Source organism: Triticum urartu, chromosome 3A (assembly GCF_056163025.1).
Source record: "Triticum urartu cultivar PI428250 chromosome 3A, HENAU_Tu73, whole genome shotgun sequence".
Classification (NCBI taxonomy): Eukaryota; Viridiplantae; Streptophyta; class Magnoliopsida; order Poales; family Poaceae; genus Triticum; species Triticum urartu.
The window spans coordinates 595,132,381-595,148,500 of record NC_141875.1 but is presented as its reverse complement, the minus strand read 5'-3'; the positions used below and the strand labels follow the sequence as shown (position 1 = coordinate 595,148,500).

Genomic DNA, 16,120 nt, shown 5'->3' with positions numbered 1-16,120 from the left:
AATTTTGCTTTTGGAAAATGTTAATCAAACATTTGAAAAATGTTTAAAATGTTTATGGAAAATTGTTGACCATGTATTAATAAAATATTAAATTTGTATTGGAAAATGTTAAACGTGTATTAGAAAAATGTTGTTGATATATACACAAAATGTAGAATGAAAAACAAAAGAAACAAAGAAAACTGAAATAGAAACACAATAAACCAAAGAAATTGTAAAATGAATATAAAATCAAATAAACAAGTGTAGAAATAATGAAAACAAACAAAACGAGGAAGAAAAAAGAAAAGAAACAAAACAAAACAGAAAAAAACCATTGAAAACAGAAGAAATAAATGTAAAAAAAATGACAAAAAAAGCGGAGAAGAAAAAAGATAAGAAAGAAAAGAAAACAAAAAAGGTACTGAAGACAACCGAATAAAACAGAAGAAAATGGAGAAAAAAGGAAAAAAAAGTGTATAACGAGCTCTTTTCCTTCTAGTAGGTTGCCCACGTAATTTGACACGAACTCAGTGACTATTAGTGTGACGAAGCTGCGAGGAGGTCCCAGGTCCGACCCCCCCACGCGCTCCCTTTTACTCAGTTTTTCTAAAAAAAACGCTAATGGGCTGACCCGATTACTCTAGAGATCTCTCACTAAATGTGAGACTACCCTGGTTACTCTAGAGATCTCTCACTGAATGCGAGACTACCCCGATTACTCTAGAGATCTCTCGCTGAATGCGAGACTACCCCGATTACTCCAGAGGCTTCAACGAGAGATCCATACGTCTCGCTGAATGCGAGATGTAGCTCTCGCGTCTATCAGGCGTTGAGGTGGAGGTCTTCTTTGGACGGGCGAAAGCCTTTGTGAGGCTGGAAAGGGTATAAGATCCGTTCTTGTCCTCCCCCCTTCTCCATTTTCTGAAAGGCTTGTTCTAAATTTCTTCGAACAATAGATAGCATTTGCTATTTTTAAAGGAGAAGAAAAACTTGGGTGGTGACTACGCAGTAGACATAATTTTGTAGCTTTATTCAGAACCGAAAGCTTAGAACAATTGACTAAGCCACCTTGGAAACAAGTATCAAATCAAACATGAACGCAAAGAAGATAATGAAATAAATCCGTGTCTGGTAGTACATTATACTTGTGGTACATATGGGCACGTCAGGTGTCCCATACAATATCTCACTTCTCTGTCGACGAACTTGTCAAGCATTGTGTAGATGTTGCTTCAGTAGCACTTGGGAAAGTCCTCGGGAGGCGGAGGAAGGATATTCGGGGCCGCACCATTGAGCACCTCGAACACCATTGCCAGCCCCAACGGCAGGTGCGCGTCCAAGTGACAGTGCATGAACCACATACCTACAGCCATGGCGATAGGTTAACAACTTAACATACACAGTCCGAGGCTAGCATCAAAGCATATGAAACAGACAACTAATTTCACATAAACTCACCTGGATTGTTGGCCACGAACCGTATGACGGTCCACCCGCCGCCGGGCACGATGACGGTGTTGCGCACGCGCGGGTTCACGAGGTTGAACGTGGCGTTGGGGTCGAAGCGCCCCAGCCCCTGCGCGAGCACGAAGAAGTTGAAGCCGTGCAGGTGGATCGGGTGGTTCTCCGTGCCGAGGGCGCTGCTGTACGCTGCACTCTGCAGCACCACCTCCACCACGTCGCTATAGTTGAGCCTCTTCACCGACGTGGCCTTCCGGATCCCCGGCAGCGGCGGCGGGGAGCTCGGGAAGTCCTCCGTGTACACGCCCGGGACGCCGTCGAAGGACGCCTGCAGGAGCGACGCGTTCCTCGGGAACTGGAACGAGTTCCTGTTCATGAACGCAACCAGCGCGAACCCCCCGCACCTCGTCTGGTCCGGCGCGCACGGCGCCTGGTCCACCCCGAACTCCACCAGCATGCTGTGGTCCACCGTCGTTGGCAACGGCGGGTCGACCGGCCGGACGAGGCCCCTCAGAGACCAGTAGAACCTGCCGGCGGTGACCACGTCGGTGGGGGCGGGCATGGCCGGCATGGAGGGGGCCGTGCCGTTGGCCGCTCCCGTGTACGTCACGATGCCGGTGACGGTGCCGTTGTTGAACCGGATCTGGACGGTCTTGCTCTCGAGCACGTTGGCCGCCATGTAGTACCGGCCGCCCGGCGCCGCCGAGGTGGCCATGAGCGCGTCCACCGTCTGGCCCGGCGCGATGACGATGACGTCGGTGGCGTACGGCTCGGTGTAGCTCGCGTCGACGGCGACCACGGTGAAGTTGTGGCCGGCCACCTTGAAGAAGAGCTCGACATTGACTGCGGCGTTGATGATGCGGAGGAGGTACGTCTGGTTGTACTCCACCTCCACTTCGAAGATACCAGCACCTAGTTTTGTTCAAAATATACACAAAGGCAAATTTTCAGTCGCATATATTGCTGTGACTCGACGCGATTATGGAAGCATTTTCACTTGTAAATTGGGTTGTACGTACCTCTGCAGGACGTCTGGTCTCCCGGCTTGCCGTTGATGGTGAGCGCGTCCGACACCTCCGGCCCTAGGCCGGTCAGGTGCGCGTCCTTCTCCACATCGTCCACGTTTTTGTTCCACCACTCGCCTGCCAAAGAAAGAACTGCATGTGAAGACTTGCACCATGTACGTTTGCAGTGTACGTTAACACGCGTATGTATGTATACCTAGTATGATTGGAATTTCGCCGTATGGTGCCGCGTACGGGTAGCCGTCGGTGCCATTCCTGGGCTTTATGATGAGCGCGCCGTAGACGGTGGCGCGGAGGAGCGAGGAGTGGGCGTGCCACCACAGGGTGCCCTCCTGCCCGGTGATGTTGAAGCGGTACGTGAAGTTGCCGGCGGGCTGGATGGGGCACTCCGTGATCATGTGAGCCCCGTCGGCCCACCCGCTCAGCAGCTGAAATATGCCGTGCCTTTGCAACGATGATGGCCACCCGTAAGTTCGACGTACATCGTGAAACGTAAAGAAGTGCTTCCTTCGATTCATATTACTTATCGCTTAAACGGATGTAAAACCATGTGCTAGTGAATCGTTACCAGTGGAGTGATAATGGGTACGGCGAATCATTCACGACGTGGACGACCACCGTGTCGCCCTCGGTGGCCTCGATGGTCGGCCCGGGCATCTGCTCGTTGGCCGTGTAGATCACGCTGTCCATGCAGAGCTGGGAGATGTTCATGCCGCCCACCTACGTGTTGCCATACATGCATCGGTACACACACAAGTTACAAAGATGGAACATCGCCATGGTTGGGCACATGAATATGCTACTAGTGGAACGACTTACTACACAACTAAATATGCGGTTGAACTAAGGCTTGAAAACTGCAGATGATAATGATATCAAGAAAGGGTGCAGGAAATTTACAGTGAAGTTGTGCTCCACGACTGCGGCGCTCGCCATGGCCGCGCAGAGAGCCAGCAAGAGCGGCACGAGCATGGCTGCTCCCTCCATCACCCCAACTCCTGAGCAGCAAGCAAGATCAGTTAGCAAACTACAAAACTGTAAGCTTGGTCGTCCTTCTATATATAGAGATATAGCCACTTGTTATCTACACGTACGTACGTACTTATCGTTTGCGGAACTAATCGGCAATGGAACAAGTCTTGCAACCGACGATCATCGATCCAATGATCCTCTTGGCGTGTGAGCTTGCGTTAACGATGTAATCCGACTGCGACGACGATATATAATCGCGGAAGTACCCGTCATTTTGTTGATAGCGGCTGCAATTTGTGTTCCAGACTACTTCACAAGGAAATTTACACTAAATACAAACGGCGTAGCTCCAAGGTCAACCCTCCGTAGCAGGCTCTCAAAGAATGAGGGGGCAATGGATTGATGCCGAGAAAGATTTCTTCTTATTACGTGACGATTTCAAATGCTCAAGAGTAGCCGTCACCTCCCTATGTATTCTGCGCGATTTGACTTAATCATGACCATTTTATATTGCCTCCAGAAAACAAGTCTTATCATCGTGTGGTTTACCCAAACCGCAGAACATAGACGTCAGTTGTATCTTAAACACAACACCTAATTAAATGTTGGGATCCAAATGTGAATAGTGTCTACAACTTTGTCTTTTTTTGTTTCTCTCTGTTATATCAAATATGGATTCGAAATTCTCTTTGATTGTAGACATATATCATGTCAACATTCGCACAAAGAAAATCAGAGATTTTCAAAACCTTTTAGAAGTGCTACCATGAGATGGTAGCATGGTAGAACCTAATGTGTGGTTTCACGTGATATTCGCCCACAAAATGTTGATGTGCAACCCTAATTTTTTTTGGTAAATAGAATTTTATTCGTATTTCATAACATCATTACATCGCAGTTTAAGTTGATCTATGATACATGCAAGTGCATCCAAATGCCACTGTCGAGTTCACATTCCCACACGCAAAGTGGGCAAGCTCGTGAGCAACTAAGTTACACTCGCGTTTAGCCTCGTGGATTCGAAAATCTGGTAACAAGGAAATCGAATACCGTGCCTCTCGATGGTGATCTCAAAGAATTGTCTAGTCACTGACGCGGTCGGATTCCACAACAACAGGCATCCACACTCGATATGTCACCAGGGAAATTCCTTCAGCACATGCTAGGATCTCTATCTCCTGCACACATGAGCATTGGCAAATGAAGCGCCAATAGGATAGGAGAGAACATCACCTTGCCAATTCCAAACAAGCATGCCCAAGCTTTGCATGTTTCCTAGACAAAACTCTCTCGAAATAGGCTTTCGCCCCGCTCTATATATAAAGCACCAACCAAAATCAATATGGTTAATATTAAGCTTTGCCTAGCTGTCCGGCGGGCATTCCCATACTCTATCTCAATTGTACAAACATGACCACCACATGCCTCTTCAGCACTAATCTTTTTTCCTTTTGATATATTTTTTGTGTGGAATTTTCCATTTAATATCTACTATTGCACCAACTTTAAGATTTCGGGGTGACGACCAGTAGTTATTGTGAAGCATCTCCTTTCCCATGCGCCATGTCTCATTGCACAAGTGCCATGTACGCCATAACAATTGAGGGATCCATGCACCCCCATCCTTAGAAACAAGTATAGTAGCATAAGAAGCCACTCGAGAACAAGGCAAATAATGTGAAAGAGATAATTATATCCTATATTATTATAGATAGGACTCTTAGGGTGTCCCCAATATGTGAAAAATTGGGTCTCAAGCAAAAAAAAAAAAACAATCCCTAAGGTTTGGCCACAAACATTGTGAGAAGGTTTTTAAGCCAATTTTGCAAAGACTGGGCATTTGTCCTATGGCCAAGCCAGAAGAGAATATAATACACTATATGTATTGTAGCGGCATCTTTTCACTCATAGGTGAGTTCCTCTATTGAATAGGTGGTTGCCCCATTATTGTATAAGCCCATCTTAAGATCCAAGGGAGGTCTTATATTGTAGGACTTTTGGTTTGTTATATCAGACGAGGTCGATAGACCTTAAGGCCAATTTATAAGGAATAAAGACAGAAGACACCCTTATCGTAAACCAAGGAAAGTGATTTCTCTCACGAAAACATATTAAATGGTAGTTCACTACATGTAAATCTATATTTAACCCTTACAGTTTACAAAAACATAGATTATTTGAAGAATCACGTCTTATATTTGATGCATATGATACACCTTAGATACATATTGGGACCTTATGTGTACCATTCGGTTAATGTTAGGACACATACTATAGGCGAACCATTTTAGCTAATTTAGTGTTTGTCATTATTATAACGTCATCTTGTATATGTAGAACTAGAACCAAAACAAAAGTGCACTCTACTCTGCTTCTTGAATGTATCTTTATTTACGTGTAAGACTAGATAAAAATGTATGCTAACACTACTAATATAAAAAAAATCAAAATTGATAGTCTTGTTCGTGTTACTAGCACGGTCCATTGTAGAATATGATTTCAGATTGTATCTTTTGTTTATAAAAAGGGTTGAAACACTTAAATTATGTTAATGAACTAGGGAACTCGAAGACCATGTAAACCAACATAACTTATATTTATGTTTGTTCGAAACTATCGCGTTAATTAAAGATCATGTCAATGCACTGGACAACTTAGATTGTGACACGGAAGAAATACAAGCTCTTTAATTCAAATTGTATCTTTGCATGACCTCGGTAACTTGGGGTCGAAATTAGATCCACAAAGTTGATTTCGTCGGTACTGAGAAATTCTCCTCTCGGCCACTTGTTACGGGTAAACTTGTGGAAAAGAACAAATGAAGGTATGTTTTAGTCTTTGCTATACTTTTCTGCAATAAGGAAAGTCAAAAAGAAACCTGGTGTATATCATCTTTATTTTGTATATCATATTTAGTTTCAACAAAGCATATAACATGATTGTGTTTAGGGAGAACAAAGTACGATGTAGTTATGTTTATGTTTGGTTTACAATCAATAATGTTTTTTTATTATGGAATGTCCTTTTTTGCTGAGACGGAAGGCCCTTCTGTTATTGTGAATGGAAGGGTGATGTTCTTTTTGAGAAAAGCAAATGTACATGTAAGGTGGGTGCTTGAGTTTCAAATGTGTATGTACTAGTTCATCTTGAATGATTCTAAAAAAAGTTAATAAATTTGTATTCACGTTCAAACATATTGGTCTACAAATTTTCATGCGAAAATACGGTCAATACGCCATGTAAAAGAACAAGTATTTTCTTAGAATGAATGGTTGTTTAGATTATATTCTGAATATTTTTATATGGTTAAATTAGTGACAAAATGATGCCAACAAAGTGACAACTGGCAAGATGACCAGGTCTTGAAATGACTCAAAGGATGTTACTGCAGGTACATGTTGGGGAACGTTGCAGAAAACAAAAAATTTCCTACTCGTTTCACCAAGATCCATCTAGGAGTTCATCTAGCAACGAGTGATCGGATGCATCTACATAGCTTTGTAGATCGCGAGCGGAAGCGTTCAAAGAACGGGGTTGATGTAGTCGAACACGACGTGATTCAAATCACCGAAGATCCTAGCACCGAACAGACGGTGCCTCCGCGTTCAACACACGTACGGAACGGATGACGTCTCCTCCTTTCTTGATCCAGCAAGGGGGAAGGAGAGGTTGATGAAGATCCAGCAGCACGACGGCGTGGTGGTGGATGCAGGGCGTCACAGTAGCAGGACTTCGCCTATACTACGAGAGAGAGAGAGACGTAACGGGAGAGAGAGAGGCGCCAGGGGCTGGTGTCTCAAGTCCCTCCTCTCCCCCACTATATATAGGAGGGCCAAGGGGGGGTGGTGCGCCAGCCTAGGAGATCTAATCTCCTAGGTGCGGCGGCCAAGGGGAGGTTTCCCCCCCCCCCCAAGGCACCTAGAGGTGCCTTCCACCATTGCGACTCTTCCCTTAAGTGGAACCCTAGGCGCATGGGCTTTTGGGGCTGGTGCCCTTGGCCCATCTAGGCCAAGGCGGACCCCCTACAGCCCATGTGGCCCCCCGGGACAGGTGGCCCCACCCGGTGGGCCCCCGGGACCCCTCCGGTGGTCCCGGTACAATACCGATAACCCCGAAACGTGTCCCGATGGCCGAAACAGCACTTCCTATATATAATTCTTTACCTCCAGACCATTCCGGAACTCCTCGTGACGTCCGGGATCTCATCCGGGACTCCGAACAACATTCGGGTTACTGCATATACATATCTTCACAACCCTAGCGTCACCGAACCTTAAGTGTGTAGACCCTACGGGTTCGGGAGACAAGCAGACATGACCGAGACGACTCTCCGGTCAATAACCAACAGCGGGATCTGGATACCCATGTTGGCTCCCACATGCTCCACGATGATCTCATCGGATGAACCACGATGTCGAGGATTAAACAACCCCATATACAATTCCCTTTGTCAATCGGTATGTTACTTGCTCGAGACTCGATCATTGGTATCCCAATACCTTGTTCAGTCTCGTTACCGGCAAGTCACTTTACTCGTACCGTAATGCATGATCCCGTGATCAACCACTTGGTCACCTTGAGCTCATAATGATGATGCATCACCGAGTGGGCCCAGTGATACCTCTCCGTTATATGGAGTGACAAATCCCAGTCTCGATCCGTGTCAACCCAACAGACACTTTCGGAAATACCTGTAGTGCACCTTTATAGTCACCCAGTTATGTTGTGACGTTTGATACACCCAAAGCACTCTTACGGTATCCGGGAGTTACACGATCTCATGGTCAAAGGAAAAGATACTTGACATTGGAAAAGCTCTAGCAAACGAACTACACGATCTTGTGCTATGCTTAGGATTAGGTCTTGTCCATCACATCATTCTCCTAATGATGTGATCCCGTTATCAATGACATCCAATGTCCATAGCCAGGAAACCATGACTATCTGTTGATCAACGAGCTAGTCAACTAGAGGCTTACTAGGGACATATTATGGTCTATGTATTCACACGTGTATTACGATTTCCGGATAATACAGTTATAGCATGAATAAAGACAATTATCATGATCAAAGAAATATAATAATAATACTTTTATTATTGCCTCTAGGGCATATTTCCAACAGTCTCCCACTTGCACTAGAGTCAATAATCTAGTTACATTGTGATGAATCGAACACCCATGGAATTCTGGTGTTGATCATGTTTTGCCCTAGGGAGAGGTTTAGTCAACGGATCTGCTATATTCAGGTCCGTATGTACTTTACAAATCTCTATGTCTCCATCTTGAACATTTTCACGAATGGAGTTGAAGCGACGCTTGATGTGCCTTGTCTTCTTGTGAAACCTGGGCTCCTTGGCAAGTGCAATAGCTCCAGTGTTGTCACAAAAGAGTTTGATTGGCCCCGACGCATTGGGTATGACTCCTAGGTCGGTGATGAACTCCTTCACCCATATTGCTTCATGTGCTGCCTCCGAGGCTGCCATGTACTCCGCTTCACATGTAGATCCCGCCAAGACACTCTGTTTGCAGCTGCACCAGCTCACTGCTCCACCATTCAACATATACACGTATCCGGTTTGTGACTTAGAGTCATCCAGATCTGTGTCGAAGCTAGCGTCGACGTAACCCTTTACGACGAGCTCTTCGTCACCTCCATAAACGAGAAACATTTCCTTAGTCCTTTTCAGGTACTTCAGGATATTCTTGACCGCTGTCCAATGTTCCTTGCCGGGATTACTTTGGTACCTTCCTACCAAACTTACGGCAAGGTTTACATCAGGTCTGGTACACAGCATGGCATACATAATAGAACCTATGGCTGAGGCATAGGGGATGACACTCATCTCTTCTATATCTTCTGCCGTGGTCGGGCATTGAGCCGAGCTCAATCTCACACCTTGCAAAACAGGCAAGAACCCTTTCTTGGACTGATCCATTTTGAACTTCTTCAAAATCTTATCAAGGTATGTGCTTTGTGAAAGACCTATGAGGCGTCTTGATCTATCTCTATAGATCTTGATGCCTAATATATAAGCAGCTTCTCCAAGATCCTTCATTGAAAAACTCTTATTCAAGTAGGCCTTGATGCTGTCCAAGAGTTCTATATCATTTCCCATCAAAAGTATGTCATCTACATATAATATGAGAAATGCTACAGAGCTCCCACTCACTTTCTTGTAAACGCAGGCTTCTCCATAAGTCTGCGTAAACCCAAACGCTTTGATCATCTCATCAAAGCGAATGTTCCAACTCCGAGATGCTTGCACCAGCCCATAAATCGAGCGTTGGAGCTTGCACACCTTGTCAGCATTCTTAGGATCGACAAAACCTTCCGGCTGCATCATATACAATTCTTCCTTAAGGAAACCATTAAGGAATGCCGTTTTGACGTCCATTTGCCATATTTCATAATCGTAGAATGCGGCAATTGCTAACATGATTCGGACAGACTTTAGCTTCGCTACCGGTGAGAAAGTCTCATCGTAGTCAACCCCTTGAACTTGTCGATAACCCTTAACGACAAGCCGAGCTTTATAGATGGTCACATTACCATCCGCGTCTGTCTTCTTCTTAAAGATCCATTTATTTTCTATGGCTCGCCATTCAATGGGCAAGTCAGTCAAAGTCCATAGTTCGTTTTCATACATGGATCCTATCTCGGATTTCATGGCTTCTAGCCATTTGTTGGAATCCGGGCCCGCCATCGCTTCTTCATAGTTCGAAGGTTCACCGTTGTCTAACAACATGATTTCCAAGACAGGGTTGCCGTACCACTCTGGTGCGGAACGTGTCCTTGTGGACCTTCGAATTTCAGTAGGAGCTTGATCAGAAGTATCTTGATCGTCATGAATAACTTCCTCTCTAGTCGGTGCAGGCACCTCAGGAACATTTTCTTGAGTTGCGCCATTTACCGGTTCAAGAGGCAATACTTCATCAAGTTCTACTTTCCTCCCACTTACTTCTTTCGAGAGAAACTCTTTCTCTAGAAAGGATCCATTCCTGGCAACAAAGATCTTGCCTTCGGATCTGAGGTAGAAGGTATACCCAGCAGTTTCTTTAGGGTATCCTATGAAGACGCATTTTTCCGACTTGGGTTCGAGCTTTTCAGGTTGAAGTTTCTTGACATAAGCATCGCATCCCCAAACTTTTAGAAACGACAGCTTAGGTTTCTTTCCAAACCATAATTCATACGGTGTCGTCTCAACGGATTTTGACGGAGCCCTATTTAAAGTGAATGCGGCAGTCTCTAAAGCATAGCCCCAAAAAGATAGCGGTAAATCGGTAAGAGACATCATAGATCGCACCATATCTAATAGAGTGCGATTACGACGTTCGGACACACCGTTACGCTGAGGTGTTCCAGGCGGCGTGAGTTGTGAAACTATTCCACATTTTCTTAAGTGTGTGCCAAATTCGTGACTCAAGTATTCTCCTCCACGATCTGATCGTAAAAACTTGATTTTCCTGTCACGTTGATTTTCAACCTCACTCTGAAATTCCTTGAACTTTTCAAAGGTTTCAGACTTGTGTTTCATTAAGTAGACATACCCATATCTACTCAAGTCATCAGTGAGGGTGAGAACATAACGATAGCCACCGCGAGCCTCAACACTCATTGGACCGCACACATCAGTATGTATGATTTCCAATAAGTTGGTTGCTCGCTCCATTGTTCCTGAGAACGGAGTCTTGGTCATTTTTCCCATGAGGCATGGTTCGCACGTGTCAAATGATTCATAATCAAGAGACTCTAAAAGTCCATCTGCATGGAGCTTCTTCATGCATTTGACACCTATGTGACCAAGGCGGCAGTGCCACAAGTATGTGGGACTATCATTATCAACCTTACATCTTTTGGTACTCACACTATGAACATGTGTAGTAATACGCTCGAGATTCATTAAGAATAAACCATTAACTATCGGAGCATGACCATAAAACATATCTCTCATATAAATAGAACAACCATTATTCTCGGATTTAAATGAGTAGCCATCTCGTATTAAACGAGATCCTGATACAATGTTCATGCTCAAACATGGCCCTAAATAACAATTATTGAGGTTTATAACTAATCCCGTAGGTAAATGTAGAGGTAGCGTGCCGACGGCGATCACATCGACCTTGGAACCATCCCCGACGCGCATCGTCACCTCATCCTTCTCCAGTTTCCGTTTATTCCGCAGCTCCTGCTGTGAGTTACAAATATGAGCAACGGCACCGGTATCAAATACCCAGGAGTTACTACGAGTACTGGTAAGGTACACATCAATTACATGTATATCAAATATACCTTTGGTGTTGCCGGCCTTCTTGTCCGCTAAGTATTTGGGGCAGTTCCGCTTCCAGTGACCCTTCCCTTTGCAATAAAAGCACTCTGTCTCAGGCTTGGGTCCATTCTTTGACTTCTTCCCGACAACTTGCTTGCCGGGCGCAGCAACTTCCTTGCCGTCCTTCTTGAAGTTCTTTTTACCCTTGCCCTTCTTGAACTTAGTGGTTTTATTCATCATCAACACTTGATGTTCCTTCTTGACTTCTACCTCTGCTGATTTCAGCATAGCAAATACTTCAGGAATGGTCTTTACCATCCCCTGCATATTGAAGTTCATCACAAAGCTCTTGTAGCTTGGTGGAAGCGACTGGAGGATTCTGTCAATGACCGCGTCATCCGGGAGATTAACTCCCAGCTGAGTCAAGCGGTTATGTAACCCAGACATAGTGAGTATGTGCTCACTGACAGAACTATTTTCCTCCATCTTACAGCTGAAGAATTTGTCGGAGACTTCATATCTCTCGATCCGGGCATGAGCTTGAAAAACCATTTTTAGCTCTTCGAACATCTCATATGCTCCATGTCTCTCAAAACGCTTTTGGAGCCCCGGCTCTAAGCTGTAAAGCATGCCGCACTGAACGAGGGAGTAGTCATCAGTACGTGTCTGCCAAGCGTTCATAGCGTCTTGGTTCTGTGGGACGGGTGGATCACATAGCGGTGCTTGTAGGACATAATCTTTCTTGGCAGCTATGAGGATGATCCTCAGGTTCCGGACCCAGTCCGTATAGTTGCTGCCATTGTCTTTCAGCTTGGTTTTCTCTAGGAACGCGTTGAAATTGAATACAACGTTGGCCATTTGATCTACAAGACATATTGTAAAGATTTTAGACTAAGTTCATGATAATTAAGTTCATCTAATCAAATTATTAATGAACTCCCACTCAGATTAGACATCCCTCTAGTCATCTAAGTGTTACACGATCCGAGTCGACTAGGCCGTGTCCGATTAACACGTGAGACGGACTAGTCATCGCCGGTGAACATCTTCATGTTGATTGTATCTTCCATACGACTCGTGTTCGACCTTTCGGTCTCTGTGTTCCGAGGCCATGTCTGTACATGCTAGGCTCGTCAAGTTAACCCTAAATGTTTTTGCATGTGTAAAACTGTCTTACACCCGTTGTATGTGAACGTAAGGATCTATCACACCCGATTAACACGTGGTGCTTCGAAACGACGAACTATAGCAACGGTGCACAGTTAGGGGAGAACACTTCTTGAAATTGTTGTAAGGGATCATCTTATTTACTACCGTCGTTCTAAGTAAAAAAGATGCAAAACATGATAAACATCACATGCAATCAAATAATAATAGTGACATGATATGGCCAATATCACATGGCTCCTTTGATCTTCATCTTGAGGCTCCATGATCATCCTGTCACCGTCATACTCATCGACATGTAAGTTGTGATTCCTTGTACAATAGCATGAACATCTCATACATCACATATAGATCATTCATCATTCATCACAACTTTGGCCATATCATATCACAAAGCACTTGCTGCAAAAACAAGTTAGACGTCCTGTAATTGTTGTTGTAGGTTTTACGTGGCTGAAGTAGGGTTCTAACAAGAACGTTTTCTTACCTACGTGAAAGCCACAACATGATTTGTCAACTTCTATTTACCCTTCATAAGGACCCTATTCATCGAATCAGCTCCAACTAAAGTAGGAGAGACAGACACCCGCCAGCCACCTTATGCAACTTGTGCATGTTTGTCGGTGGAACCGGTCTCACGTAAGCATACGTGTAAGGTTGATCCGGGCCGCTTCATCCCACAATTCCGTTGAAGCAAGATAAGACTAGTAGCGGCAAGAAAGTTGACAACATCAACGCCCACAACAAATTGTGTTCTACTCGTGCAAGAGAACTACGCATAGACCTAGCTCATGATGCCACTGCTGGGGAACGTTGCAGAAAACAAAAATTTTCCTACTCGTTTCACCAAGATCCATCTAGGAGTTCATCTAGCAATGAGTGATCGGATGCATCTACATACCTTTATAGATCGCAAGCGAAAGCGTTCAAAGAACGGGGTTGATGTAGTCGAACACGACGTGATTCAAATCACCGGAGATCCTAGCACCGAACGGACGGTGCCTCCGCGTTCAACACACATACGGAACGGATGACGTCTCCTCCTTTCTTGATCCAGCAAGGGGGAAGGAGAGGTTGATGAAGATCCAGCAGCACGACGGCGTGATGGTGGATGCAGGGCGTCACAGTAGCAGGACTTCGCCTATACTACGAGAGAGAGAGACGTAACGGGAGAGAGAGAGGCGCCAGGGGCTGGTGTCTCAAGTCCCTCCTCTCCCCCACTATATATAGGAGGGCCAAGGGGGGGTGGTGCGCCAGCCTAGGAGATCTAATCTCCTAGGTGCGGCGGCCAAGGGGAGGTTCCCCCCCCCCCCCCCAAGGCACCTAGAGGTGCCTTCCACCATTGCGACTCTTCCCTTAAGTGGAACCCTAGGCGCATGGGCTTTTGGGGCTGGTTCCCTTGGCCCATCTAGGCCAAGGCGCACCCCCTACAGCCCATGTGACCCCCCGGGACAGGTGGCCCCACCCGGTGGGCCCCCGGGACCCCTCCGGTGGTCCCGGTACAATACCGATAACCCCGAAACGTGTCCCGATGGCCGAAACAGCACTTCCTATATATAATTCTTTACCTCCAGACCATTCCAGAACTCCTCGTGACGTCCGGGATCTCATCCGGGACTCCGAACAACATTCGGGTTACTGCATATACATATCTTCACAACCCTAGCGTCACCGAACCTTAAGTGTGTAGACCCTACGGGTTCGGGAGACAAGCAGACATGACCGAGACGACTCTCCGGTCAATAACCAACAGCGGGATCTGGATACCCATGTTGGCTCCCACATGCTCCACGATGATCTCATCAGATGAACCACGATGTCGAGGATTAAACAACCCCGTATACAATTCCCTTTGTCAATCGGTATGTTACTTGCCCGAGACTCGATCGTTGGTATCCCAATACCTTGTTCAGTCTCGTTACCGGCAAGTCACTTTACTCGTACCGTAATGCATGATCCCGTGATCAACCACTTGGTCACCTTGAGCTCATAATGATGATGCATTACCGAGTGGGCCCAGTGATACCTCTCCGTTATATGGAGTGACAAATCCCAGTCTCGATCCGTGTCAACCCAACAGACACTTTCGGAAATACCTGTAGTGCACCTTTATAGTCACCCAGTTACGTTGTGACTTTGATACACCCAAAGCACTCTTACGGTATCCGGGAGTTACACGATCTCATGGTCAAAGGAAAAGATACTTGACATTGGAAAATCTCTAGCAAACGAACTACACGATCTTGTGCTATGCTTAGGATTAGGTCTTGTCCATCACATCATTCTCCTAATGATGTGATCCCGTTATCAATGACATCCAATGTCCATAGCCAGGAAACCATGACTATCTGTTGATCAACGAGCTAGTCAACTAGAGGCTTACTAGGGACATATTATGGTCTATGTATTCACACGTGTATTACGATTTCCGGATAATACAGTTATAGCATGAATAAAGACAATTATCATGATCAAAGAAATATAATAATAATACTTTTATTATTGCCTCTAGGGCATATTTCCAACAGTACATACAAACTAACAAACACAACAGGATATTAAAGTTATAGAGGTGTTATCGCCTAGTCAACCCCTGTACTATAACATAGTAGAATAAATGGTGTTGTAGTTTTTTTTGAGTAAACATAGTATTGTAACTTCAATTTGATTACCCACAAAAAACAAATGGAACATTCCTAGAAGGTAAGGCCCTTGGCACTTTTTTCATAAACAAATAGGGCGTGGAACGGAGGTTGCAACTACAGAGTCAAACCCAAACATGTTGGCCGGAGATGGAGAGCTTGTCATCCAAGCAAACCTTGGTTCACAAGTTTCTACTTTCTAGGGACATGACAAAACTATAATTTATCAAAGGAGGACAAGTGCATACGGTTTTCACACCTTCGTGGTGATTTCTCTTCTTCCCTAAAAAAAAGCAATTGACAACGCAATTTCATCATAGTGAATCAAGATTTGCGCGAAAAGATAACTAGAAAGGCGACCTAAACTTGGCTGTAAAAACATAGAGTTCCCTAAACCATGGTATCCTTTTACTTTCCCTTCTATATTTTTTGTTTCCTTTTCAAAGAAATCGGTTTATGTTTTTTATTTCTTTAAGTATAGGTTGTATTTGGACTTGAATATAACGGATGCTAACTAATTTCATGTTGATAGTACCAAACTTATTTAAATATTAATGACCATTCAAATAACAATTTAGGAGGGTGCACGAGGAGCATCA

General features: G+C 44.9%; 1 protein-coding gene across 1 annotated transcript; it reads right to left on the bottom strand.

Annotated features, from left to right (window-relative positions):
• Positions 1-991: 991 nt before the first annotated feature.
• On the bottom strand, positions 992-3,525 carry LOC125548826 (laccase-8). Its single transcript, XM_048712362.2, has 6 exons — positions 3,369-3,525; positions 3,037-3,188; positions 2,665-2,912; positions 2,463-2,585; positions 1,441-2,355; positions 992-1,345 (listed from the first exon to the last, which is right to left on the bottom strand). The coding sequence occupies exons 1-6, from the start codon at positions 3,453-3,455 to the stop codon at positions 1,215-1,217; spliced, it is 1,656 nt and encodes a 551-aa protein (XP_048568319.2). The 5' UTR covers positions 3,456-3,525; the 3' UTR covers positions 992-1,214.
• Positions 3,526-16,120: the final 12,595 nt, after the last annotated feature.